The 25522-nt window shown below is 43.4% G+C and overlaps 2 protein-coding genes across 4 annotated transcripts in view; both read left to right on the top strand.

Annotated features, from left to right (window-relative positions):
• The window catches only part of LOC137562252 (migration and invasion enhancer 1-like), a 79355-nt gene extending 74500 nt beyond the window's left edge, over positions 1–4855 (top strand). The window contains exons 3-4 of the mRNA XM_068273585.1: positions 2428–2504; positions 4584–4855. Of these exons, the coding sequence (XP_068129686.1) occupies positions 2428–2504; positions 4584–4667 (161 nt within the window). The 3' untranslated portion in view covers positions 4668–4855. The remainder of the gene's footprint in view (positions 1–2427; positions 2505–4583) is intronic.
• A 10814-nt stretch (positions 4856–15669) lies between these two features.
• Positions 15670–25522, top strand: part of USP50 (ubiquitin specific peptidase 50) — a 54850-nt gene continuing 44997 nt past the window's right edge. For 2 of the 3 annotated variants that reach the window (XM_068275386.1, XM_068275385.1), the window contains exons 1-3: positions 15670–16157; positions 22843–23013; positions 24049–24247. In XM_068275386.1, coding sequence (XP_068131487.1) covers positions 15685–16157; positions 22843–23013; positions 24049–24247 — 843 coding nt within the window. In that variant the 5' untranslated portion in view covers positions 15670–15684. Of the gene's footprint in view, positions 16158–21693; positions 21966–22842; positions 23014–24048; positions 24248–25522 lie in introns of those variants that run through there. The other variant, XM_068275387.1, reaches the window with a different exon arrangement.

Here is a 25522-nt window from a genome sequence, read left to right as displayed (position 1 = left end):
TGAAACTATATTCACTGCTATCTGCATGTTATCCAATACAATTATTGGCAATCTCTAAAAAATGACTTCCTGCATGCTGGGCTGCATTCTTTACCTTCTTCTGCTGTAAGAATTTATGCATCTATTTTAGTGCATGTTTCGAACTGCGTGATTTTGACTGTGCTTTTAGAAACACAGGGACACTAGTGCATAGATTGCACTGTTTCCATACATACATTTTGATTTACCATGTAATCGAAATGCATTTCTGCATGTTAGGGCTGTGATCCCATTCATAATAAATGGGATCACAAGTGCATCTGGGAGAATTGTTCTACAATGCAGTGCCGTGTGTTACCATGGCTACCTGCATTGCACGCAAAGAGTGAAAACAAGGCCTTAATGAGAAAAATACTAAGCAGAGATTCCAGTACTCAGAGTAAAAAAAAATGTGAGTGTATGTCACTGCATTCTTTCAAGATAAGATAAAGCACAATTCAAAGTCTTAGAAGTGGATTTATGACTATTTTATGGTTCAGCTCAGTATTTGAATTTTCGTTGGTCAGTTTCACATTGTTGAGCATGTAACTGTTATTATAAAGAAGTGTCTAATGCTGGGGATGCATGGTACGTTTCTGTACCGTGTATCGACCAGCTGATCCGGCCAGCTGATAATATTCAGCTGACCTGATCATGCCACTCGACCCGCGCCCACTCGATTCCCGCCTGAGGTCAATGGCAGGGAATCGAGCGGCTGATGAGGACCGCCGGCGGGGACGAGCGCGAATCGATCCGCGCGCACAAGCGGGGACGCGGCTGGGGTCGATCCGGCGGCTAATCGGCCGCGGAATCGACCCATGTATGCCCAGCATTAGGGGCCAATTTATAATGAACAGCTAATTGTATGCAATTCTGCCTGAATGGAAGTTATAGGAAAAAACACAAAATGCTCACAAAATCGCTTTGTGCAGTGATTGCATTCGCGGTTTTAAAAATAAATACATTGTATTATTTTCCGGGTCAAAGAGTTCACTTCCTTACTTGCGTCAGGGTGTGAATTAAAAAATGCTTAGAAAAGTGCTTTTTAACAAAAAATGCACCACCCACCCAAGTGCCGGGAATTGCAAAAAAAAAAAAAATTACGTCAAAACGCCCGGATCTAATGTAATCGGAACGCAATGTGAACAAGGCCTTAGGGTTTGTTCACACTACAAGAGCTTTTTAAACGCTAGAGATTTGAAAAGCTCTTGCTATTGGGGGATTACACACATAGGATAACATTACCAAGAGCTTTTGAACGAGCCCTAAAGAAGTCGTCAAGCAAGCAATGCCACCCAGAGTACTACTTACCCAGGGCTTCCTCCAGCCCCTGGCAGACACTGTCCCTTGCCGCAGCTCTGCTGTCTGCCGCTGGCTCCCAGTCCCTGACTGTGCCTTGCCAGATGTCCTCTACTGCACCTGTGCTAGCGCCGCTGTCGAGCACCTCCATGTGGTGCGAAATGTACTGCCTAGAAGCAGAACTACTGCGCCTGTGCAGTACACTCAGGACCACGTGGAGGTGATTGACAGCGGCGCAGTAGAGGATGATCTGGAGGTCGTCCTGCGCACAGCCGTGGCCAGCAGCTGAGAGCAGAGCTGTGGCGAGGGACATAGTGGCTGCCAGGGACTGGAGGAAGACTTGGGTAAGTAGTACTCTGGGTAGCATTACTTGCTTAACCTCCCTGGCAGTAAGCCCGAGCTGAGCTCGGGCTATGCCCCGCAGGAGGAGATCTCAGCCCCTGGTGGGGCGATTTTTCACAATTTAAAGTGCTGAACGCGCAGCTAGCACTTTGCTAGCCGCGCATACAGCTTGATCGCCGCCGCTCTGCGGCGATCGCCCGCACGCAGCGGCAGAAGAGCCCCCCCCCCCCGCCAGAGCCCTGCGCTGCCCGGACCAATGAGTTCCGGGCAGCGCTATGGGCTGGATCAGAGGCGTCTGACGTCAGGACGTCGGCCGACGTCCATGACGTCATTCCGATCGTCGCCATGGCGACAGGAGAAGCCAAACAGGGGAGCGCGTTATATACGCGTTCCCCTGTTTGCTATTGTTGCCGGCGACGATCGAACTAGAGGGACACATGCGCCCTCTAGTGGAGTTTCATGTAGCTACCACTCTGGTAGCTTTAAATGAAACATTAAAAAAAAAATTGGATTTCTGCAATTTTTGCAGAAAAAATAAACCGCCAGGGAGGTTAATGACTCCTTTTAAGTATGTGTAATATTTATAAAGGCACCCTAAGAATCAGCAGTACTATGGGCCTGCACTTTTGGCCACCTACTGGCTACTTTAAAGTGACCATCAAGGAACCCTAACAGGTGATTTGCTAGAATATCTCTAGGAGTTGCTTTGCAGTCAGCATTTTCTTGTCACTTTAATTGGTCAAACCATTATTATTTTCCTCGTTACAGGTAGCTTTGAAGTGAAAGTTAATGGTGAGCTGATCTTCTCTAAGCTTGAATGTGGTGGCTTTCCATATGCTGAAGACGTAAGTGTTGACAAAAATAGGAACTGTGGTAACCTAATGCATATGCATGCTGACAATAAATGCACATGTTGTAAAATGTGTTGAATATACAGTATGTGAAAGTAAACTTCTCTATATATGTGGCCAGCTGCAATGTCATGAGTGTGAAATATATGTATATGTAAGAAACTGCTACTACTTACAACGTGGGTTGCTATAGGCAACCACAATATCAGACATGTGGAGATGATGACTTGTGCCAGGTGCGTTTCGCTCCAGAAAACCAAAAATAGACCCTTGTATATAACACATGATGAAACTACTGGGTGGGAGGAGGTGCCCCCAAACATTGCATGACTGTACAATAATTAGTGCATTGGGTAAGGAAGTCTTGCTTCAGGTTTGTAAGATAAGATTTATTTGACACCAATAAAACATCATTGGTACAAAGAACAAACTTGTTTTTAATCCCCCAAACCTGAGGTAAGACTGCTCCTTACCCATTGCACTAATTATTGTACCGTCATGCAATGTTTGGGGGCGCCCTCCCACCCAGTATAAAGTGGATCTGTGCAAAGGTAAAAGCCCTAACTGTGTGTATGGGTAACCTGTTACAAATGGCATCACTCTCCCATAATGCTTTATAGCCTAGTTTTAATTTTCTATATTCTATTTATTTTTTCCTACTGTAAAACTCCTAGTAAAATTTTGAGATATGAACTAAATGTATCCATCCAACCTTAAATTTTATAGAGGGTTTATCCATGACTAGTTGAAATTCCCTCTGCTAGAGTCTACTTCACAGCAGCAGTTTAGGAGGTGCCTTGTATAGTGCTAGTAGCCGTACTGGGGCAAACTCAAGATTCTTCTTAAAGAGAAACTCCGACCAAGAATTGAACTTTATCCCAATCAGTAGCTGATTACATGAGAAATCTATTCCTATTCACAAACCGACCATCAGGGGGCGCTGTATGACTGATAGTGTGGTGAAACCTCTCCCACAAGAAACTCTGAGGAGTGGTACTCCTGGCAGTTTCCGGTCTGTGAACCTTGTTGCATTGTGGGAAATGGCTGTTTACAGCTGTTTCCAACTGCCAAAAAAAGCATGCAGCAGCTACATCACCTGCCAACAGTATAAATGTCACCATGTAATGGATGTAAATCAGGGATTTAAAAGATTTTACAATGGGCAAACACTGACTAAATCATTTCTACATAATTATTGTAAAAATGAAGCTTTTTTTTTATTACATAATTTTCACTGGAGTTCCTCTTTAAGGCCTTATTTCCATGAGCAGTTGAAAGGCAATGAAAAGCCTCAAACTCTCGTAACTGCTTGCTGAGCACACCGTTCAACTGCCTGTGGAAATTAGCCCAAAAGCTGCTGAAACTGTAGGCGGTTTATCAATCCAATTCACAGCACATAAGGTTAACGTGACTGTGGCATAACTAGGGCTGAGTGGGAACAGTTTTGGGAAAGCTGTCCAAGCGAGTGAGCAGGGGCTGTGGCAGAGGGGGATAACATGCCTAGATCTCTGCCTCTCACTGATGTTTGCTCTCTCGTTTCACCACTGAACAGTGTGCAGCGTATCAGTGAGAGATGGTGATATAGGCAAGTTTACCCTGTCTGCTATGGCCACTAACATGCTGGTTACTGATTGTTGCTAATCCCTGGGCATAACTACTAATCGTGCAGAACTGTGATGGAGCCCCCTCTTCCTCTGTGTTGTCATCTATGGCCAGGATTCGTATAACGAGTGTGACCACATGACCCCTTCCACCCATAATGGTGTGGGCACTACACCTGCTCTCAGAGGGTCTGTACTGGAGGGCGGGTAGGAACTTGTTGTGGTCCCCACAAGCTTAGCACACCCTCCAGCTACACAAGTTTCTTCCCCAGTAGCTATACATGTGTTCATTAGTTATGCTGATTCAAGACTATATAGTCAACAGTTTTTTACATGGTGGAGCTAGCCATACATTTTCAGTATTGTTGTTTCATTGAGAAGCACTAATCTCATCTCTACAACCTATATCTATCTCACTTTGTATGTATTCTGTAACATGTGTAAAAATCTTGTTTATTAAAAATCTTTCTAGATCATAGAGACAGTGAAGAGGGCGAGAGATGGGAAGAAAGCTGAGAAGGTTACCAGGAACAAGAAAAGCTGCACCATCCAGTAGAGTGCTTCTGGGATGGAAGACTTGAATATAGTCTGTTTTACAGACAAGAGCTGGTTCTGCTAATGACTGGTTTCACCCAAAATGATGATGAAATCACGAAAAATCCTAGAATCTGTTCTTAAGGACTGTAAGACAGCTGATTCATGTCTGTCTTTTTTTATTTTTTCAATAAATGTTGTCATCAATGACTTGTTTTTTTTTTTTTTTACTATAATTGTGTTTCGTACATTTGAACAATCATGTCTTTGGCAGAAACATTTGTGCTATTCGCTTTTGAATTTTCAACTCCTTGCACCTTTTGGTGAAAATATCACTGAGATACTTAAGGCCTATGTCATCCAATTAGTTGCATATTCTAGTTGGAGCTTCCAAGACACTAAGCAGCTGATACAAATCTTATTAAACTGAGTTGCTAACCATGGCACACACTAGCAACTGGTTACTTCTACTCTACAGTGTCAGTTTTTAGCAACTGCATTCGTTCATAGAAGTAGCAGCTGATGAAATCTTAGTTGCTGAGACTAGGTGCAGCTACTAAAGGTGTGTACACAAGTCTGATTTTATGCCCGATTGTCATTCAAACAAAAAGTTAAGACTCCTTGTACACACAGACAACAAAACATTTGAAATGCTAATTACAGCAAATTTTAAATGTCGTTTAACTGGATAGAACAATGGACCAGATCAAGAGACTGATCAGTCGTTTGTACACATGTACGGACCTAACTGTCAGTTAGTCCACGGATCCGCAGAGTGGATCAGTCAAAACTGCTGCTATCAGTCTAATGGTCCCAAACTTCTCACGGATAAAAAGAGTGGCACTCTCTCCAAGGGGATAGCGTGCCCAAGCCTCAGTGAATCCCGCACTCTTGGATCCAAGTAGTGGCACAAACAAACGATGGAGGCTGGCACTGCAAACGTATCAAGCTCTTTATTGAAGTAACGATAAAAACATGTGGCTATGCGGCCACATAGCCACATGTTTTTATCGTTACTTCAATAAAGAGCTTGATACGTTTGCAGTGCCAGCCTCCATCGTTTGTTTGTATCAGTCTAATGGTCGACAGTACACATGTCCAACTGTCTTTCGAACGACAAGTCATTCAGAAATATCAGATGTGTGTACTTGCCTTGAGTCTTCCCTGTAACACAGCATTTAACAATACTGTGGGGAGAAACATAGGAGTGTCTCAATACAAGAATCTGAGCTTGTTCCAAAAGGAATTTTTCTGGCATAGTTGCAGTTTTGGGAGGCTGTCTGCGCTGCTCCTGCACCCCTGGAGTTGTACTTTGCAGAGCATGATTCCGGGCAGCTTGAGTGCTTGGGCAGATTCAGCACAGTAAGGCTAGGTTTCCACTGCTGTAATTACAGTCTGATTTCCCGCCTACAAATTTGAATGTGATATGGCAGCCTGTTGGAAGTCAACATGGAGCATCTGAATTTGTGGTCAGTGAAACGTCTGGCAGCATAATCTCGCGTCACTCATGTAGCCTTTAGTTAGCTTGTACTTGGACCATACATCCTATTATTATGTGCACTTGCATTCTTTTATCAATGCCACCTATGATATAATCCCTTTACAGTAAACTAAAGGGACCTGGCCAAGTAGTTTACTGTACCAGTGGTTTACTATATCAGAGATTTACTAGGAACTTTTCTGCAGTACATACCATATACAAATAATATTGAAATACTAGGCAAACCTACTATTATTGTGCTGATGTTTCCAGGGCATTTCAGATGGCATGAAAGTCTGTTTCTAAGTGATGGACATACAGTAAACAAATGAGTTGGAGAAAGACGTGTTGCTAAGAAACAGCTGATTGTGCATGTACTCCATTGTGGACTGAGGCCCAGTGCACACCAAAACCGCTAGCAGATCCTCAAACCGCTAGAGGTTTTTGGAGCAGATTTCAGAGCGATCCTAGGCATGTTTAGAGACGTTTTCGAAACATGCCTAGCGTTTTCTGGAGCATTTTTGTGTAACAGATTTCATATATTGTTACAGTAAAAGCTGTTACTGAACAGCTTCTGTAACAAAAACGCCTGGAAAACCGCTCTGATCTAGCGGTTTCCAGAGCGGTTTGAGCTTTTCCTATACTTTACATTGGGGTAGAAATGCTTCTGCAAACAGCAAAAGTGCTGCAGGAGCCACGTTTGCGGTTTGCTAAAAAACTCAAGCCGCTGGTGTGCACCATCCTATTGAAATACATTAGCCAAGCGTTTTCACAGGCGGAAGCGGTTTGGAAAACTCTACAAAAACCGCTCGGTGTGCACAAGGCCTGAGATAGGCGGAGAGGGAGACATGAAGCATGGAATAAAATATGTATAAAGTAAAGAGAAGCAAGCTGTTTGTTTGTTTTTTTCCCCTCTTGGGGCTGTGCAATACAGCAGCATGAAGCTGTAGAGGTTTCACAACCATAGAAGTGTCTCTGGAGACATCACCAGGATATAGTTGCTAAATATGTTAGTCATCGGCCATCTTCTGTATTACCGGTTGTGTAAAATGCACGCAGTACATGAGCGATTGAAGCTGGTAAGACCTGTTCTTCCACCAGCCTGCACAGTGCCTGACTTGCTCACACTACGTGAGGATCTTGTGAAAATAGGTTTGTGTACTGGCCCATTAGAAAATACACTAAGACTACATTCTGTGGTGCTTTTGGTCAGACCATATAATTGTATTGCTAATATGTTGTATTGGTATGTTCACATCAGTGCATTAGCAGTGTGGTAGAATCCGGCATAATGTGGTGCATGCTACCGCATAATTCATACATTAACAATTGCAGTGAGGCATCCTTGGTATGCAGTGGCGTAGCCATGGAGCTCGGGGCTCTGGTGCGAGTTTTACATTGGGCCTCCCCCCAAGCACTCTATATGTAACACTTGATATAGTGCAACAAAACCTGCCAAGGTCATCTACAGTATTAGAGGTGCAAGAAGGGGATAGGGAACTGTGTTAATGATTACTACCATTCAAAGAATCTATAGAAGTGATTACCACCTCAGGACCAATAAACTGCTTACGCTTTGGTTTAGGAAGTGCCCTATGCGGCCACTCTAGAACAAGGGCCCCGATGCGGTCGCTACCTTTTGCTACGCCCCTGTTGGTATGTATTGTGGTGTCGCACCATGCATTTAACGTGTAATGTAACTTTCCCCTATCTTGCTTTTCTGGGATGTGCAATGCCCCACTGTGTGGCCATACACTAGGCCGATTACCCGCCGATCGACAGCAGATTCGATCACTGGGATCGAATCTGCTGTCAAATAGTTCACGCAACACGCTAATTTTCGATCTATTTCGGCCTGAAATAGATCGGTCCCGTCGATCGTGCGGAAAATTACCGTCGATCTCTGCGGGTAAGGAGCGCATCGTTAGCAGCGTGCGACTCGACGCAGGTATACATTACCTGAAGCTGGCTCCCGGCATCTTTTCTGCATCACCTCCCGGCGGGCGTCTTCTCCGCATCAGCTTCTGCATCCCGGCATCCAGCATAACTTCCTGTGTCACTGCAGTGACAGCGGAAGTACAAATAGAGGGCGCTCTATTTAAACTTCCGCTGTCACTAGAGTGACAGAAAGTTATTCCGGATGCCTGGATGCGGAAGCTGATGCGGAGAAGATGCCCGGGACCAGGCTTCAGGTAATTATGCGGGGGGAGGGGGGGGCGATAGCGGCATCTCAACAGATGGTGAATCGGTTTCAGGCTGAAATTAATTCACAATCTGTTTGCAGTAAAGGCAGCCATACGATCCCTCTCTGATCAGATTCGATCAGATAGGGATCTGTCTGTTGGTCGAATCTGATGGCACATCGACCAGTGTATGGCTACCTTTAGGCCATGTTCATGGTGGGACATTGCATTGACACATTAGGGCCACATGCAGTCAATAAAAAGTATGCTTCTCTGTACCTGTTACCTTGTGTTTTGTGGTAGCACACTGCTTGGGGTGCATTACCATACAGCACACCATTGAACTGCAATGCAGATTTTGAATACTGTGAACAGATTGTGTAGGCAAGCTGTGAAACTGGATGTAAGTGGTAGAATTGGCCAAACAAGATTGGATGTGTATGCACCCTAAGAAACAGCAGCAGTACTTTTTAATAAGCAGTTGTTTCAGGATATAGTTGTGGATTCAAATACTTGGATCCACTAAAGGCTTCTTTTATCTGCTCAGCACAGGATTGAAAGTATTCAAGCGATAAAGGTAACTTCCACCACAGCTGGCAGCCATAGTATTTCAGGAAAAAAAATGGCTAAATACTTGCTCTACTTAACATTTGTATTGCACTGTCCACATTTTGATTTTAGTGGGGGGTTTTTATAGTAAAAAGAGAAAATCCTTCTTAGGACTCTCTATTTTAACTGTGTCTATCTTGAAGCCAATCCTGATGTCCTTTCCAATCCTAATTGTGTATGCATTGCCTGCCCTCCTCCCAGTCTTTAGGCACTCCCACTCAGCTCTGCAATAGAAAGTGCATTGTCTCAGCATGGGAAATATTGACCAATCAGAGAGGAACAGAGGTGCGGGAGGGGAAAACAGGAGAGAAAGAGGCTTTAGCCAATCAGGCTGGATTAGGGCTGGTGCACACCAAGCACTTTTGGTACCGTTTTCCAAACCGCTGCTGCCTGTGAAAACGCTTGGCTAATGTATCTCAAACCGCAAACGTGGCTCCTGCAGCATTTTTGCGGTTAGCAGAAGCGTTTCTGCCTCAATGTTAAGTATAGGAAAAGCTCAAACCACGCTGAAAAACGCTATATCAGAGTGATTTTTCCAGACATTTTTGTTACAGAAGCTGTTCAGGAACAACTTTACTGTAACAATATATGAAATCTGCTACAAAAACGCTCCAAAAAAGGCTAGGCATGTTTAGAAAATCTCTAAACATGCCTAGAATTGCTCTGAAAATCTGCTTCAAAAACCTCTAGCGTTTTGAAGATCTGCTAGAGGTTTTTAGTGTGCACTGAGCCTTAGTTAAGTCTGAGGGGAAAGAAGCAAAAAAAGGCAACCCAGCATGCCCTGCAACTTCCTTTGTGCGGCAACGTACCATATAAGAGTCAGGTAAACTGGGGAATGATCATTTATCAACAAGAAAAGTAATCGTGATTTTTAACTTTTGGTTTGCCCGGTTAGCATCCTTATTACCTGTTTCCCAGATAAAAATAAAGAATTGTTTTTTGTTTTGATGCCCGACAGTTACACTTTGAGGGACAACTGTAGTGAGAAGAAAATGGAGGCTGCAATATTTAGTTCCTTTGAAATAATACCAGTTGCCTGGCATCCCTGCTGATCTACTTAGCTGCAGCAGCATGTGAATCACACCTGAAACAATCATGCGTCTAACCTTGTTAGATCTGACAATAATGTCAGAAACACCTGATCTGCTGCATGCTTGTTCAGGGTGTATGGCTAAAAGTATTAGAGTAAGAGGACCAGCAGGATAGCCAGGCAACTGGTATTGTTTAAAAGGAAATAAATATGGTAGCCTCTACATACCTCTCGCTACAGTTGCCCTTTAAGAGATTTCCACTTTCCACCTTTTAAAATAACCCATATCTTTTTTTCAGATAAATCAAAGGGACAAAAATCTTTCCAGCACACTAGTCTGGTAACACATCTTATCACAGTATTTATTATCAATCACCCTGTCTGGTGTTTCTGGACACTGTTCTCTTGACACACCTTACAGAATGTAGCAGTGGGTCCTCTTATGAGCCTATATGATGAAATAGCATTATGTAATGCTTCCACCTCCAGCAGAGGGCAGCACTGTTCCCATCCTTATTATTTCTTGCTGTGACCTTCCAGTAAACCTGGGCTGCCAAGTAGGACTAATAGCACAGTGTTATTAGGACCTTGCGGGGATTGTGAGCAGTGTGGTTGAACAACCTAACTAATTCAGTGGAAGGATCATGGGCACCAAAGACTCACTACAGCCATAGCTGTAGCACAAACTACCGAAACACCAAAAGCAGGACAGTCTTCAATAACAAACATTTAAAATCCTGTCACTGTTGAGTAGTAATGTACAATGCTCCCGTTCAATCTGTAAGCAGCACACTGCTGTTTTCCTGAATGTGGCTTTTATTTAAACTTGTACACAGAGGCTCAGTCTGCAGCCCTTTTAAGGCATTTTTGTAGAATAATGTGGGTATTGCCTTATCCATTGTAAGAGGGTACATTTTGTGTAAAGTGTCGGAACACACCCCCTAATCCTGCTGTGTACGAGGTTCCATTGCTGCAGACCAATAAGAGTGACAATGCTGACTATTGTCCATCACCGAAAACACCTACAATGGACACACAAACAGAACTGGACCATGGAGCAAACTAGCTATCTGTGGATAGTGCTGATACAAGTCCAATCCATTGAGACCATCTTGCAATTTACAGGACTTAAAAGTATACCTGAGATGTGGAAATAAAAAGATTTTATACTCACCCGGGGCTTCCTCCTGCCCCATGAGCACCGATGCGTCCCTCGTCATCATCCTGAGTGCCTGTAACGATTGGTGTCAGCACAGAGAGAATCTGATTATTGATGATCTGCAGAACCATCAACAATACAGATATATACTCGATTATGGATGATCTGCAGAATCACCAATAATACAAGTATGCCTAACCTCTGGACACCTAATGAAGTATAAGTGTTAAGGGAAACTGTAGGCTATCTCCTGTGAGGCGGGAGATACGTGCAGCTCGGCCAGGAACCACCTGAGGGGCAGGTGGCCCTGGGCTGTGCAGGGACTATCTCCTTGAGAGAGGAGATAGAGATGATCTGGCAGCCAGCGATTCCCTGATAAACTGGGAATCAGACTGTACTGCAGCCAGGGGACTCCAATGGGATAGAGGTCACTGGCTGCACTGCAGGAAGGACTCTCTGCAGAGCAAGAGGTCCTTGCAGCTAACTGACACTTGGTGGAATAGTGTCACGGGTAGTACAGACAGACTGAACACTCGAGGGATGAGTGACAGCCAGAAGGGTCGGGCAGGCCAGGTCGGCAACACCCGAGCAAATGGTAATAACAGATATAAATCACAATCCTAGTCTGGGGTGTGAGGTCCGTGGTCTCGACACCCAGGAACTAGTCTAGAGTATAACACAACAATGACACAGTAATCCTAAGCTTGGGTGTGAGGTCCTTGGTCACAACACCCCGGAACTGGTCTAAAGTATAACACAGCTATGACACAGTATCCCTAAGCTTGGGTGTGAGGTCCTTAGTCACAACACCCCGGAACTGGTCTGAAGTATAACACAGCTATGACACAGCATCCCTAAGCTTGGGTGTGAGGTCCTTGGTCACAACACCCTGGAACTGGTCTAACATATAACACAAGCGTAATCTGGCTAAGTGTGAATTCCCAGGTCCTCCTGGTTCTAACACACTGTGGGATCTGACTGGTCTGAGTGCTCACATGTAAGTATTCGCAACGGCAGACAACCAGCAACTGACAAGCAAGGTCTATATATACTTGCAGTGCTGTGCAGCCCCACCCGAGCCACTCAGCCAATCCAGAGTCCAGCTGGGATCAGCTGATCGGCCTGATCAGCTGATTCCCCTTCTGCTGGTATAAATGTCCTGTCGCCTGGCGCGCGCACGCGTAGCTATCTATCTGTGTGCACTAGAAGGTCCAGCCAAGCCAGACACGTGTCGCTGCGCGGAAACCGCCGGTCTGAACGCGGAGATAGCCGCCCCGTCACTAGACCACGCGGCGGCATCTCCGCTGTTCATTACAGTGCCTCTGTTTTGCCGCAATCAGCCCCGGTAATCTTGCTCAGTTGCACAATGTGGCTCTTCTGCACATGGGTGGAGGGGCCATTCATGCATAGAAGAGCCGACTGGCACGACAGAACGGAGGCACTTGGGAGGATGGCGAGGGATGCATCAGTGCTCATGGGGCTAGAGGAAGCCCCGGGTGAGTATAAAATCTTTTTATTTCCTCATCTCAGGTTTACTTTAAAGGGTACCTAAAGTGAATAAAAGATGCCAGTTGAAGCTGCAGTCCTCCTGTGCCCCACCGTCATTCCTTGCTGCTCCGTTCAGCAGCAGTGCCCATTTGAAAGCTGGTTAAATGGGCCAGCCTCAGGCTTCTCTGCATACACGGCCTCGGCTGGGAAAGTTCTGCAAATGCACAGTTCCAATATTTACCAACTATCTAGCACAGAATTCTCCTGTCCACAGAAGGGTGGTCAGGAGGTGCACGGCCCTGGGCCATGCATTCAGCTGTTACAAGAGCACTGCTGCTTATGGGAGCAGAGCAGAATGACAGTAGTAAGGGACCAGGAAGACTTCAGGGGGCTGGAAAAAGCCCCAGGTAAGTTAAAGTAGCATCTTTTATTTAACTTTAGGTTTCCTTTAAGCAGTCCTGAAGTGAAGCATAAAAAGGGTACTTATGTATTATACCATCTACTGATTTCATTTGTACTATTCCCTGCTTCGGTGCGGTGCACTGTTCCTGAGTTAGAGGGTCTTTCCAAAGGGTAGTATCATTTAAACAGGGGCCAGTCAAAATCGGTAGATGATATAATACCTAAGTAACAAAAAGTTAGATACTGTACCTCAGTATCGAGAAGTCTCTGGATGATCCTGGTAGAGCCCATCGTTTTAATGCAGGGTCCCGCTGTAACTTCTGCCCAGGCGCCCAACCACAGATGACTGCCTCTGAACTAAGCTTGCAGAAGTATGGTTGGCGCATGCCCAGTAGAACGAAGCAGTTCAGCTTTTTTGTCCGCTCCTTCGTGGCTATTAGAGTTTCTGTGCTTCATGTCCTTGGAGATCTAACTGGCACTAATGAATGAGGGGCCTTGTAAGACTCTCGCTATTTGACAGATACTCACTGCTTGTGGGTTAAAGTTAATCTGCAACCTTGTCTGGGTCAGAGACTCGGGATGGAAGCACAGGATTATCATGACAGACAGGAAAGTGGCTTTTTTAATGGGAATATATAGGGCAGCCTCTATATCTCTCTCACTACACACAGAACTTGAGACTTTGGATACGTTAACTGATGTCTGGAGAGTGCTGCTCTATTGTAGTGTTTTATTCTATTCTGTGATTCCTAATTTCAGCTTTACATCCTACAGAATTGCATGCTTTCAACTATTTATTATTTATTTATTTATATAGCGCTGACATGTTACGCAGCGCTGTACAGAATAGAATTGTCTTGTCACTAACTGTCCCTCAGAAGGGCTCACAATCTAATCCCTACGCTGTGCAATCATTTGGGGAGGACGCTGCTGTGGTTTAGTTTGACAATCCCCTGTGTCAAACCATTGTCAATAAAGAAATGATTAAGGTCGCATTTACAGTGGAACGTTGCGGTTTAAAGCGACGTTAAAGTCGCAACGTGTCTGCGTTAAGAGGTAATGCACTGCAAGCAGTGAGTTACCATAGAATTAGTGCTACAGTGCGGTAAGCTGCGTTATAAGACTTTATAGGCCTCTTTCACAGTAGGACGTTTCATTTCAGTGCGACGTTAAGGCCGCACAACGCGGCCCTAATGCAACGCATATAGACTTTAACTTGGACGCTTTCTTTATGCATCTCTTTTCGTCGCACAGTGATGGAACGAAAACAGCACGTGTGACATTTAAAAAAAAAATTACTGAGCATGTGCAACACACATAACGCAGCAGATTCATTGCTAAATGCATAGCATGCAGCACATTCTTATAACGCTACACATTACACACAAATGCAACATGTGCACTGTAAATGTTGCACAGACTTAGTATTGCTGTGCGTTAGTCTGCGTTTTCTAACGTGCAACTTTAATGTCGCACTGAGAAAGAGGCCATAATGCAGCTCTGCAACGTGGCACTGTAAATGGACCTTACTGAGCATTGTGGCCAGGTAAGATATTAAAAGATTCTGAACTACAAGAAAAACAACAAAAGATACTAACATTTAACATTTGCTTTGATGTTTTATTTAGGATGCAAACATTTCAACAGGAAGTGTTAGCAATGTATCAACAGGAAGAATTAAACACTACAGTACAGTGTGAATGATCTAGCTAGCAGGTATTAAGGTGTCAGCTTGCGTCACCTATTATTCTTGTGTTTACCATAGCATAGCTGTAACAAATGACAAACATACATCAGTTGCTTTAATTCAAGAGTCTGTGGAAACCAGTTCACCACTCCCACAAACAGAAAGTGCAATCAGTAAGTTATGGGCAGCCATCTGCTGAGTTTATGAGCTGAGCATGTATTGCACGGCCGGGTATGGATGTTATAGTTGCCACACTCACATCAGTGCAATGGACAACTGAGGATAACTATCTGGTCAAAGAAGTTTCTTCATCCTGTGGCTTTTGTGGAGGATGTTTTCCCTTAAAGCCAAAAAAGAAATCTAAAGGACGACAAGGGACCAAACCTCTAAATCCAGCATATCGAAAAGAGGCTTTGAAAAAGGAAATATTTTGCCACTTACTTCATGGAGATATCTTGGCAAAGGTTGTGAGGAACATCAACAGATCTATTAGAAGGTCACTGAAGGCTGCCAATGCACCATGGAGCTCAAGAAAGGTGGAAGAAGCAGAGATTATGCACTGGATTGGAAATCTGTTATGGAGTGGTTTGCTTGGATTTGATACAAGGCCCACAAAAGAAACAATTAGTCTATCAATGAAAAGGTATCATAAGCTTTTTGCAAATGTACAGTTCCGAGATATATTCACTGCGTTCAGTTCTGCAGCAAAGGGCTCCTCAGCTTTCCTTCACGAAATGAATGAGTTGCAGGACAAACTTGCCTTAATCTGTAAACACATTTTTTCAGTAAAGTTCAATGCTCATACTCTCTGCGTTGAAAAATACAAAGTGGATTTAAATAAAGAACAGCCCCACATAGACTTACGGGTTGTTTTGCTGGTGGACACAGATACAGGTTTTATCTGTAATTTTTTCATATATTCCATTTCCCAAATATTTAATGAATCTGCTTACATCCCCTTTCTGTACATAATCCGCAAACTCCTAAAGCCGTTTTGTCACATGGATTATACTGTCCAGATTGACAATTCAGCTCCAGTTAATGAAGCCATCATTGAAGAGTTTTTAAACCATGGTATAAAGCTGGTGTCCGTTCCCTGGTTTGGGGATAACTATCGATTACCAAATAGAGATTATGCAGAAACCAAGACACTATCATCAGATTCTATCATCTACTTTTCTGACTGGGAGGGCTATGCGATATTTCCTCTCAATGGAAAAGAAAAGGATTACCCTTCATTACTGTTCTTCTTTCACTTCTGGCTGCTGGTTCATATCTCTTGCATTAATGCTTTTATCCTTCATTCACGTGAAAATAAGGATCCTGAAGTAGATCTGTCGTTTGAGGAATTTGTAGAGCTTCTCTCCAAGGAGATAACTGAAATCGGTGCTTATTCTGGTTCAGCTTGGCATGATTACCTTAGTAATTCTCATAAAGAAGAACAGAAATCAGACTATGGCAGACAGAAGGAACCGTGAGTAATTTTACCTGTAGATCCATACATGTGTATATTATATATTCTCACAGCACATTTCCATGTTGTTTAATTATGTCATTGATAAACAGGGAACCCATCATTCATTTCACCTCATCCAGAGGTCTAAACTTCATTTTAATTAAAAAAAAATGTCAAAAAAGAAAACATAGACATACTGTATATGTTGTGTTTGATGGATGGTGAAGCAAGTAGGGTCTCTTCAACACAAAAGCGAGCCAGGGATAAGATACGATAGTAGGTTCTAGTTTTGTGATTCCAAGCCTTTGTATCCCAGGAGTGTCATACATGTACGTGTAATTAAGGCACTGGGACATTGGGTGCAGGGTGAAGCTGAAAACGGCTCACCCTGCTCCTGCTAAAGTCCCATCAGTGTTAATTACCATTCCCCCTCCACGGCATTGCAGTCTGCGATTCCCCCTCCATGGCATTGCAGACTGTGGGTTAAGACGTAATTCGGCTGCCAGCTACTGCTGGTGACAGAATTACACTGTTTTTATCATAATTTGGGCTCCATCTCTTGACGGCACCCAAATTGCTGACTGAGCTCCACTATGCCCGTAATTCCCAGTATGGGCTATAGCGACGCCTGGTGCTCCCAAATTTCCAGCGCCGTTTTTGCATGCCATACAGTTTCTCTAGAAAATATACACACTAAAGATGGTTGTAACAGCATTCAACAATATTTTTTAAAACTTAACATTTATTCAAAGTTAATGATCTAGAAATCCACTTTATATATAAAAATCCCCTATGCGGGGACCACACGATGCAACTCACTGCCTCTGGCACCCCACAGGTGATATTGAGTTGGGGGCCCACTTAAATGTCCTTATCTAATGGCAGATACAGTAAATCCATTCCAAATAAAAAAAATAGGAATCCACTGTAAATAAAAAAAAATTATATACTGTACATATGCATGTGTAGTTATGAACAGTGGTGTCATACGTAAAGATCAGTCCACAGGAACCTAATGCAGAAAAGTATGTCACTGCAAACAAATGGGGCTCACCAATCCACCAATGATAAGCTCACAATGCCCTCCAATCTGGGAATCCTATCTGGCTCACAGCATGGCAGTAGGGTAAATCAATGTATGATCCAATCTTTGCACCTATGAGTCTCACCTCTGCTAGCTCTTGACAAGGTAGCAAGAGCCGGTGCTCCTCTCCTGCAGGTACACCACTCCTGCAAAGCAACGACGTAATCCAATATGTAGAAGAATGCACTCCACAGGCTCCAAACTTGCGTTTTACTTCTTTATTTGAGCAACAGCACACACTACATGTTACGGGTACTCTGACCCTTCATCAGGTGTAACCACACACCACCCCTTATATAGGACCACCCACAGGAAGTATTACCCCCAGGAAGTCCAACATGAGTCCACAGGAAGTCCTACATAGTTAATTGCGTAAAGTGTTGCAGTATAGCAATTCCCTGTATGAGGATTTGGATACTGTATATATTTGTTTTTATGCAACACGTTAAGCAATTAAGGGGTGGTGTGGTGGTGGGTGGTTACACCTGATGAAGGGTCAGAGTACCCATAACATGTAGTGTGTGCTGTTTCTCAAAGAAAGAAGTCAAACGCAAGTTTGGAGACTGTGGAGTGCCTTCTTCTACATATTGGATTAAATCAATTTATGAGTAGTTTGGCAGTAGAGTTAATCCAAAACAGTTATTATTATTTATTGCATTTATAAAGCGCCAACATATTACGCAGCACTGGACAATAGGGATACATACAATGTAAACAAGGGGTGACAGACAGATGTAGCACGTGGTTATACAACATAGCACAAGGTTACACATAAAATGTAACAGAGATCCAGCAATTCAAGTCTGAGGTAGTCCATGGGAAGGGTGGCATAGCTGGGTTTGCAAGATCTAGAAAAACACGGCGGGGGGAGTTGGGGTAGAGACCTTGCCAAAGGCTTACAATGTAAAGATGGGCACCTTGTCATTCACCACAGGCTTCCTGTCACATCCCATACTCTGCACAGAGTGGTGTACAAAGATGGCATGGGTGTATGTTCCACATCTTGAGGCTTATGAATGGTGGCCCCTGGAGAGGCATGAGCACATGTGACATGGCCACTGTAGAGGGGTTTGTGAATGTGACATGGCCTCTCTAGCGCCAGGTGTGTATGGGATGGCCTCTCTAATAGCAGGTGGGCGTGGAATGGCCTCTCTAGTAACAAGTGTGCATGGTATGACTGCTCCAGAGGAACAGTTGTGCATGGCCTCTCTAGAGGCACATGTGAGCGTGGCATGGCCTCTATTGAGGCACAAGTGTGCAAAGTGTGGCCTCCCTGAAGGCATGGGTGTATGTGGCATTGCCTCTATAGAGGTGTGAGTGCAGATGGTGTGGCTTACCTGGAAGCTCAGATGTAAGGATGGTCAATGAGATGCAAATATTTCCTAGTTAATGCAGGACTATACAAATTCTGTATGTAAATGTATGTAGTTTGATTATTATTTTTATTTAGTATTTATATAGCGCCGATATCTTACGCAGCACTGTACAGAGTATATAGTCTTGTTACTAACTGTCTTTCCGAGGAGCTCACAATCTAATCCCTACCTTAGTCGTATGTCTATGTGTGTATCGTGTAGTGCATGTATCATAGTCTAGGGCCAATTTAGTGGCAAGCCAATTAACTTATCTGTATGTTTTTGCGATATGGGAGGAAACCAGGATGCCTGGAGGAAACCCACACAGACACGGGGAGAACATACTAACTCCTTGCAGATGTTTACCTGGCTGGGATTCGAACCGGGGACCCAGCGCTGCAATGCGAGAGCAATAACCACTACGTGGAATGTGATTGGTCCATTTTCAAGATGCTATATTTGCATAATCCTTCATTAACTCAAAATAGTCTGCATCTCATTGACCATCCCTACTTGGGTGAATCAAGCTGGTCTCTCTATAGGTATAGGTGTACGTGACATTGCTGGTGTAGAAAATGTATCTATAGTTAGAACAGCAGGACAACATATCTCCTCATGTAAACTGAAATCCAGTAGCCTATTAATGTTAGACATTGTTTTTATTATATTTTGACATCTCAGTGCACACATTGCTTTGGATATGTACAAAAAGGATCCGCAATCCAGACCAGGTTGAAGTAAAAGGCTGATATCTTTATTCAAAAAATCTAACTACTAACTATAATCTAATCCAACTACGATTAAGGGCAGATGGTAGGCCCGATACGCGTGAGTTGATCCTGTGATTTTATTGCATGTCTGTGGATTTTTTGAATAAAGATATCAGCCTTTTACTTCAACCTGGTCTGGATTGCGGATCCTTTTTGTACATATCTATTTCGCTATGGCTTGGCTTGCCTGATCCTGCACCGACTGGTGTGATGCTTGGGGGTCCTGAGCTTACATGAACTTTCCCCACTGCACACATTGCTTTGCAATCTAACTAACCTGGCTCTGTGAACAGCCAAAAGATCAACTGGGAGCACATAAGGCCCTAAATCACAGGTGACATCTCCCGAATATATATGAAGCTTAGCTATGATTAGTTGAAGCCATGCAGTGGCAAATTACAGTCATCCTAAACTTGTTCTCTTTCTATTTGACACGGCAGAAGGAAGCAGAAGTATGAGAAACTCGGAAACTGTCCACACACTTTTAAGGGAATTTGATGTGACAGCAGTATGAAGGGTGTAGTTAACTCCTTCTTAAACAATGTCCAGCTTCTGTGATAATCCTGTCTGCAATTCATTCTGACCCATGAGTATGAAGTCCTGACTTGTATGAATATGCAGATCAGATTCAGTGGCTAAGAAGCCGTGGGCCCCAGTGCAAGTTTAGCATTGGGGCCCCCCAAGCATGATATAGATAACAATTGATAGAACACACACCGAAACCAAATCAAGGACAACCACAGTGTCAGAGGTGCAAGAAGGGGATGGGAAACTGTGTGTTAATGATCACTACTATTCAACTCAACTACAATCTAGCCCAAGGGCAATAATGCTGCACCCCCTATTGCGACACCATTGATCAGATTTCACTCGCTCTGACTGCATGCAGGTCCGGTCCACCCATGATGCCAAGTGAGGCGACTTCCTCAGGCAGGTGAAGTCTGGAGGCATACCTGATATTTAACTCTTCCAGGAAGAGAAAGAAAAAAAGGAACACAGCATAGTTATTTGTGTGCTAGGCACTGTACATACCACTGTCTATCTCATCATGTCACATGTCACCTTTAATCACCCCACTGAAGCTTCTCTGTTGTGCCTGGTGTTTCTTCATCATAGAGACCGAATACGTTGCACGACTGTTGCTTAGTGACACATCTCTACAGAATCGGGGCCACCACAGTGCCACCCACAGGATCAAGTTTAATGTTGTCAGGCGACAAATACTGTGTACAAACTGTGCATTTGTATGCAGCTTTGGGGAGCGAGGTTTTGTGCTGTAGTGCTGTCCTTCAGCACAATGCGCAAACACAGGAAAAATACAACATGCATTACATTTGCGATCGGGTTATAAACAGATTGCACTACTCTGTATAGGGCACTGCAATTACTAGGTTAATAACAATGCTCTTGCAATCGGCAAAATGCATGCGCTTTGAAAATCGGATTGGCTGCTATATTTATTTCCTTTTAAACAATACCAGTTGCCTAGCAGCCCTGCTGATCTATTTGGCTGCAGTAGTGTCTGACTAACACCAGAAACAAGCATGCAGCTGATATTGTCAGATCTGATAATGATGTCAGAAACACCTGAACTGCTGTATGCTTGTTCAGGGTCTATGGCTTAAAATATTAGAGGCAGAGGATCAGCAGTGAAACCAGGCAACTTTTATTGCCTAAACGGAAATAAATATGGCAGCCTCCATATCCCTTTTGCTACAGTAGCCCTTTAAATTTTATGGTGGTAAAACAAATTGGTAAGTAATTGGCCAATCAAAATTGGATGTGTGTACCAGTCTTGAGACTACAGAGAAGGAAAACAGGTGAAGAGAAATCAATGAATCAAGACAGTCCCACCAACCCTGGAAAATTATGACTGGAGCCAAATCTAGTTTGGGCAGTGTGACAGCCATTTTGAAAATTACAGCCAGCCCAGGGGGAAAATATTTTCAATCAAAAAGGCGATATGAAATATTTCCAAAGATATGTTGCTGCGTAACAAATTCTGTATGAATCAATAGGAAGCTGCTGCCATACTGGAAAGCTTTTAACGATAACTGCTAGGGATTATGGGAAATATGTGGTCTTGTGTCCAGTAGACAGTTGGTATTGGATCCAACCATGAAAACACAGGAGAAACTATTCAGCATTTAAAAGGGGTACATTTTATGAAACATTCCACTTACATTATTTATACAGCAAGCACATGTAAACACTTAAGCAGCACGTAATCCCCATTAATGTTTAATAACCACACTGTAAATAATTACTCCACAAGAGGGGTGACATGTAAATAAGAGTGAAAGCATCGTATGCATGTTACCCCTATTGTGCATAGCTCCCAACTGTCCCTCTTTTGGAGGGACAGTCCCTCTTTGGGTGCCCTGTCCATCTGTCCCTCTTTCCTCATAATTAGTCCCTCTTTCAGGACTTTGTCCCTCTTTCTATGTAAATATATATATTTCTCTACTAAAAAATGTGCTAATTCTCAGATGTCTCCTGCGTTATACATCTGCAATATACATAGAATGTAGCATTGCCAGATGTATAAAGGTGACTGTATATCCCCATCTACATCTATGGATATAGCTGAAGGCTCTTCTGTAAACCATGACAGAGTGTAAGTGTAAATACAAACTACAAAGGCCAGATCTAGCCATAATTGTTATACTATTGAGTAGATCACTGATCTGTACATCCGCAAATAATTCAACCCACATTGCCTAGTTACCAGGTGCGTTGCTAGTATACCACATGTCACACTACTTACTTCATGCACATTGCAATAGCAAAGCAGGCGTTACCTAGGTAACAAATGTTTTGCTATTTGTGCAATTTAGACTATGTAACCTGTGTAAGGCTCCCTGCACACTGCAAATCCGTTTTCCGATTCCGTTTCCGATTCCGATTCCGTTTCCGATTTTCCTTGAATACATTCAACAGAAAAACGGATCAAAAAACGCAGCATGCAGTTAAGATTAAAAATCTGAATCGGAATCGGATGTAAAAACAGATTAAAAATCTGAATCTGAATCTGATTTGCTTGCAGTGTACAAGAGGCCTAAGGCCAGAAACCCACTAGGAGCGATTTCTAATCGCTAGTGATTTAAAAATGCTCTTGCTAATGCAATGCTATGGGGGATTTTTATAAAATCAAATGGCTCAAGTGGGATCACACCCATAGCATTACATTAGCAAGAGCTTTCAAATTGCAAATAGAGATGTGGAGAACGGTTCCCGAACCGTTCGCCGGCGAACATCTCCAAATCCCTGGGGCTCTTACTACTTCCGGGTCGCACTGACTGCCTGCGCTGACATAGTACGCCTGCGCTGCCTGGCGGAGCGCCTTCTAGATCGCGCTCCTGTTGCCGGGCACTTTCTGCGCGTGTGCGTGACGTCACGCTCTGTTTCCCTTGTCAGATGAACTGCTGTAATCATTACTATCACAAAACTTGAATTTGAAGCTTGCTTTTCTGTCTTTTTTCTTTCTGACACAGCGACCGCATGGCATCCAGCAGAATCGCAGAGCAAGGCAAAGAAAAAGGAGTGACAGGACTGAAAAATCTGGGGAACACTTGCTACATGAATGCAGTTATTCAGTGTCTTTGCTCTACTGTCCCACTTGTTGAATACTTCTTTTCTTGGCAATTTGAGAACTTAATTGCAAGGTACACATTATTTTAGGTTCATAATACTAAAAAACATAATGATAAAGAGACTTTCTTTGCTTTCCTTTCACTACAATATTTGTAATTAATTCATGTTGGGATTTTAAAACATTTGGCCGCAGCAAGACATTTATGCGGACGGGAGTATTTAATTTCTAACACTGGCCGCAGGAGCACGGCCACTTCCCGTTTTGACCAGCCAGAACCTGAAGTGGCCAGACTTTGGGTTCTGGCCGGCGCAGTACTATTCTCTGCGTTTGCTCAGGCTGGCTTTGAATAAATATTTTCAACCCGATCCGGATGTGGTGAGATTATGCTACTCTGCCTTACTGCCTATTGAACTATATGATCATTCAAGCAGCGTTCTGGTGAGACCATGCAATGTAGATACGCCTTATAGCGGCGATGGCTGCGTGAGCTTTTTCGCATCTGAATACACATACTAACCTGCTTAGTCTTGTAATTGCATGAAGGTGCTAATCTGCTTGACCATCTGGCTTATGTATATGCATGCTGTTGATAACTATTTGGATCTCGGAACAACTATATTGCACCCACAATCTGAGTATCTCAAGGCTGCAACTTTGAGTTAATTGCTCTCTAGTAATGGAGGACTGTTCTTTTATCCTATATATCCCCAGTATACTCAATATACGGCCGTTGTGTGCATGGCATGGTGTGTGTGTATTGGGTGGTTGTGTAACGGGGTGGCCATCCCATGTGATTTTAATGCACCAGTTAGTGTTGAAATTGTTGGATTAATAAAATGCTGTTATTGATTTTTTTAAGCACAATCTCTGCCTAGTATGCCTGGTATGTTTATATTGTGAAATGGGGGGGGTTTCGCAACATTGGATTGCCGGGATGGAGAACAGGGGAAGCCTTGTTAGGATCCCCCTCCTGAGGTAAGTATCCCCCAGAGGGTTTTTTCTTTTGTTACAAGTTTTATTTAAAAATTAATTTTCTTTACTAACAGTGTTCTTTAATAAAGGCTGTGGGCATTTAAAAATATCTCTGCTTGTGGTTCTTTTGCAGGGATAGAAAAGATTTTGCGAATGCCTTTGCCAAACTCTTGGCAGAGCTGTGGTTTGGGGAAGCCCAGTCAGTGGTGGAGCCAAAAGAATTTTGGCTAGCTGTGTGCCAGATTCACCCGCCATTTAGTAGGAAAAATCAACATGATGCTCAGGAACTGCTGATATATGTCCTTGATGAACTACATCACAATCTAACAAGCGTAAGTATGCTTATGGATTGCTTAAAATTACTTGTATAAGTTTTAATGATACGCACCATGCAATTTATTACTCTTATTTGGATCTGACATCCACATGTATACATTTTTATTTTTTCTATATTCACATCAGATTTCCGATCATTTTCCTGTTTGGATATTGATCGAAAATGGATTGAAAAAATATACACACTAAACAATAGGCAAAATTTTTATCAAAATTTTCCAGCATGTCAGATCTGCTTTCGATTTTGAGCTGGGATTGTTTGCTGGCATTCTGAAGGCTGTATATTTTTCTCGATCGGAAACAGGATCCGAAGTGAAAATTGCAGGGTGTGTACCAGCCTTTAAAGGACAACTGAAGTGAGAAGAACATGGAGGCTGCCATATTTATTTCCTTTTTTAACAATACTGGTTGCCTGGCAGCCTTGCTGGTCTATTTGGCTGCAGTATGTCTGAGTAACACCAGTAACAAGCATGTAGCTAATCTCAGAAATTAATGTCAGAAATACCTCATATGCTGCCTGCTTGTTCAGGGGCTATGACTAAAAGTATTAGAGGCAGAGAATTAGCAGGACAGCCAGGCAACTGGTATTTCTTAAAAGGTAACAAATATGACAGCCTCCATATCGCTCTCGCTTCAGTTGTCCTTTAAAGTCAATGGGAACCCGTTAAAAAAAAAGCCAGATACTTACCTAAGGAGAGGAAAGGCTCTGTGTCCTATAGAGCTTTCCCTCTCCCCTCCCAGTGCCTGTTCCAGAGCAGGATCCCCCGTAGCAGCATTCATTCAACAATTCGGTGAAATGCTGCTGTCTCCGCCGCCGAAGGGAGGCTTCGGAAGTCTTTGGGAACCATCTCTCACACACTCGCTCGTGCGCAGTATGGAGCCGCCTGTCAAGTCCCCTGCGATGGGGGATTCAACGAGGGAGCCAGTGCGACACCAAGGGCACTGGGAGAGGAGAGGGAATACTCTATAGAACCCAGAGCCTTCCCTCTCCTTAGGTAACTATCTGGCTTTTTTTTTTCAGCACAACTCCCAATGACTTTAAATGAAAAACAGCATTCAAATGAAATGTTCATTGCTTTTGTCATTGCAGAATGTGTGTCCAGAAATAGATTAAAAGCTGGGGAAAAAAAAGCTGCGGACATGTCTAATTTTATTTTGAATCCTATTTTTTCAACGAAAATAAAATTCCAACTTTGTGGAGAAATAAGCACTCCTCTCAGTACATCTTGATGTATTCTTATTGTTAATGGCAATACAGTATCATATGACTT

The sequence above is a fragment of the Hyperolius riggenbachi genome, chromosome 3, assembly GCF_040937935.1.
Source record: "Hyperolius riggenbachi isolate aHypRig1 chromosome 3, aHypRig1.pri, whole genome shotgun sequence".
NCBI lineage: Eukaryota > Metazoa > Chordata > Amphibia > Anura > Hyperoliidae > Hyperolius > Hyperolius riggenbachi.
This window is presented reverse-complemented; position numbering and strand designations above follow the sequence as displayed.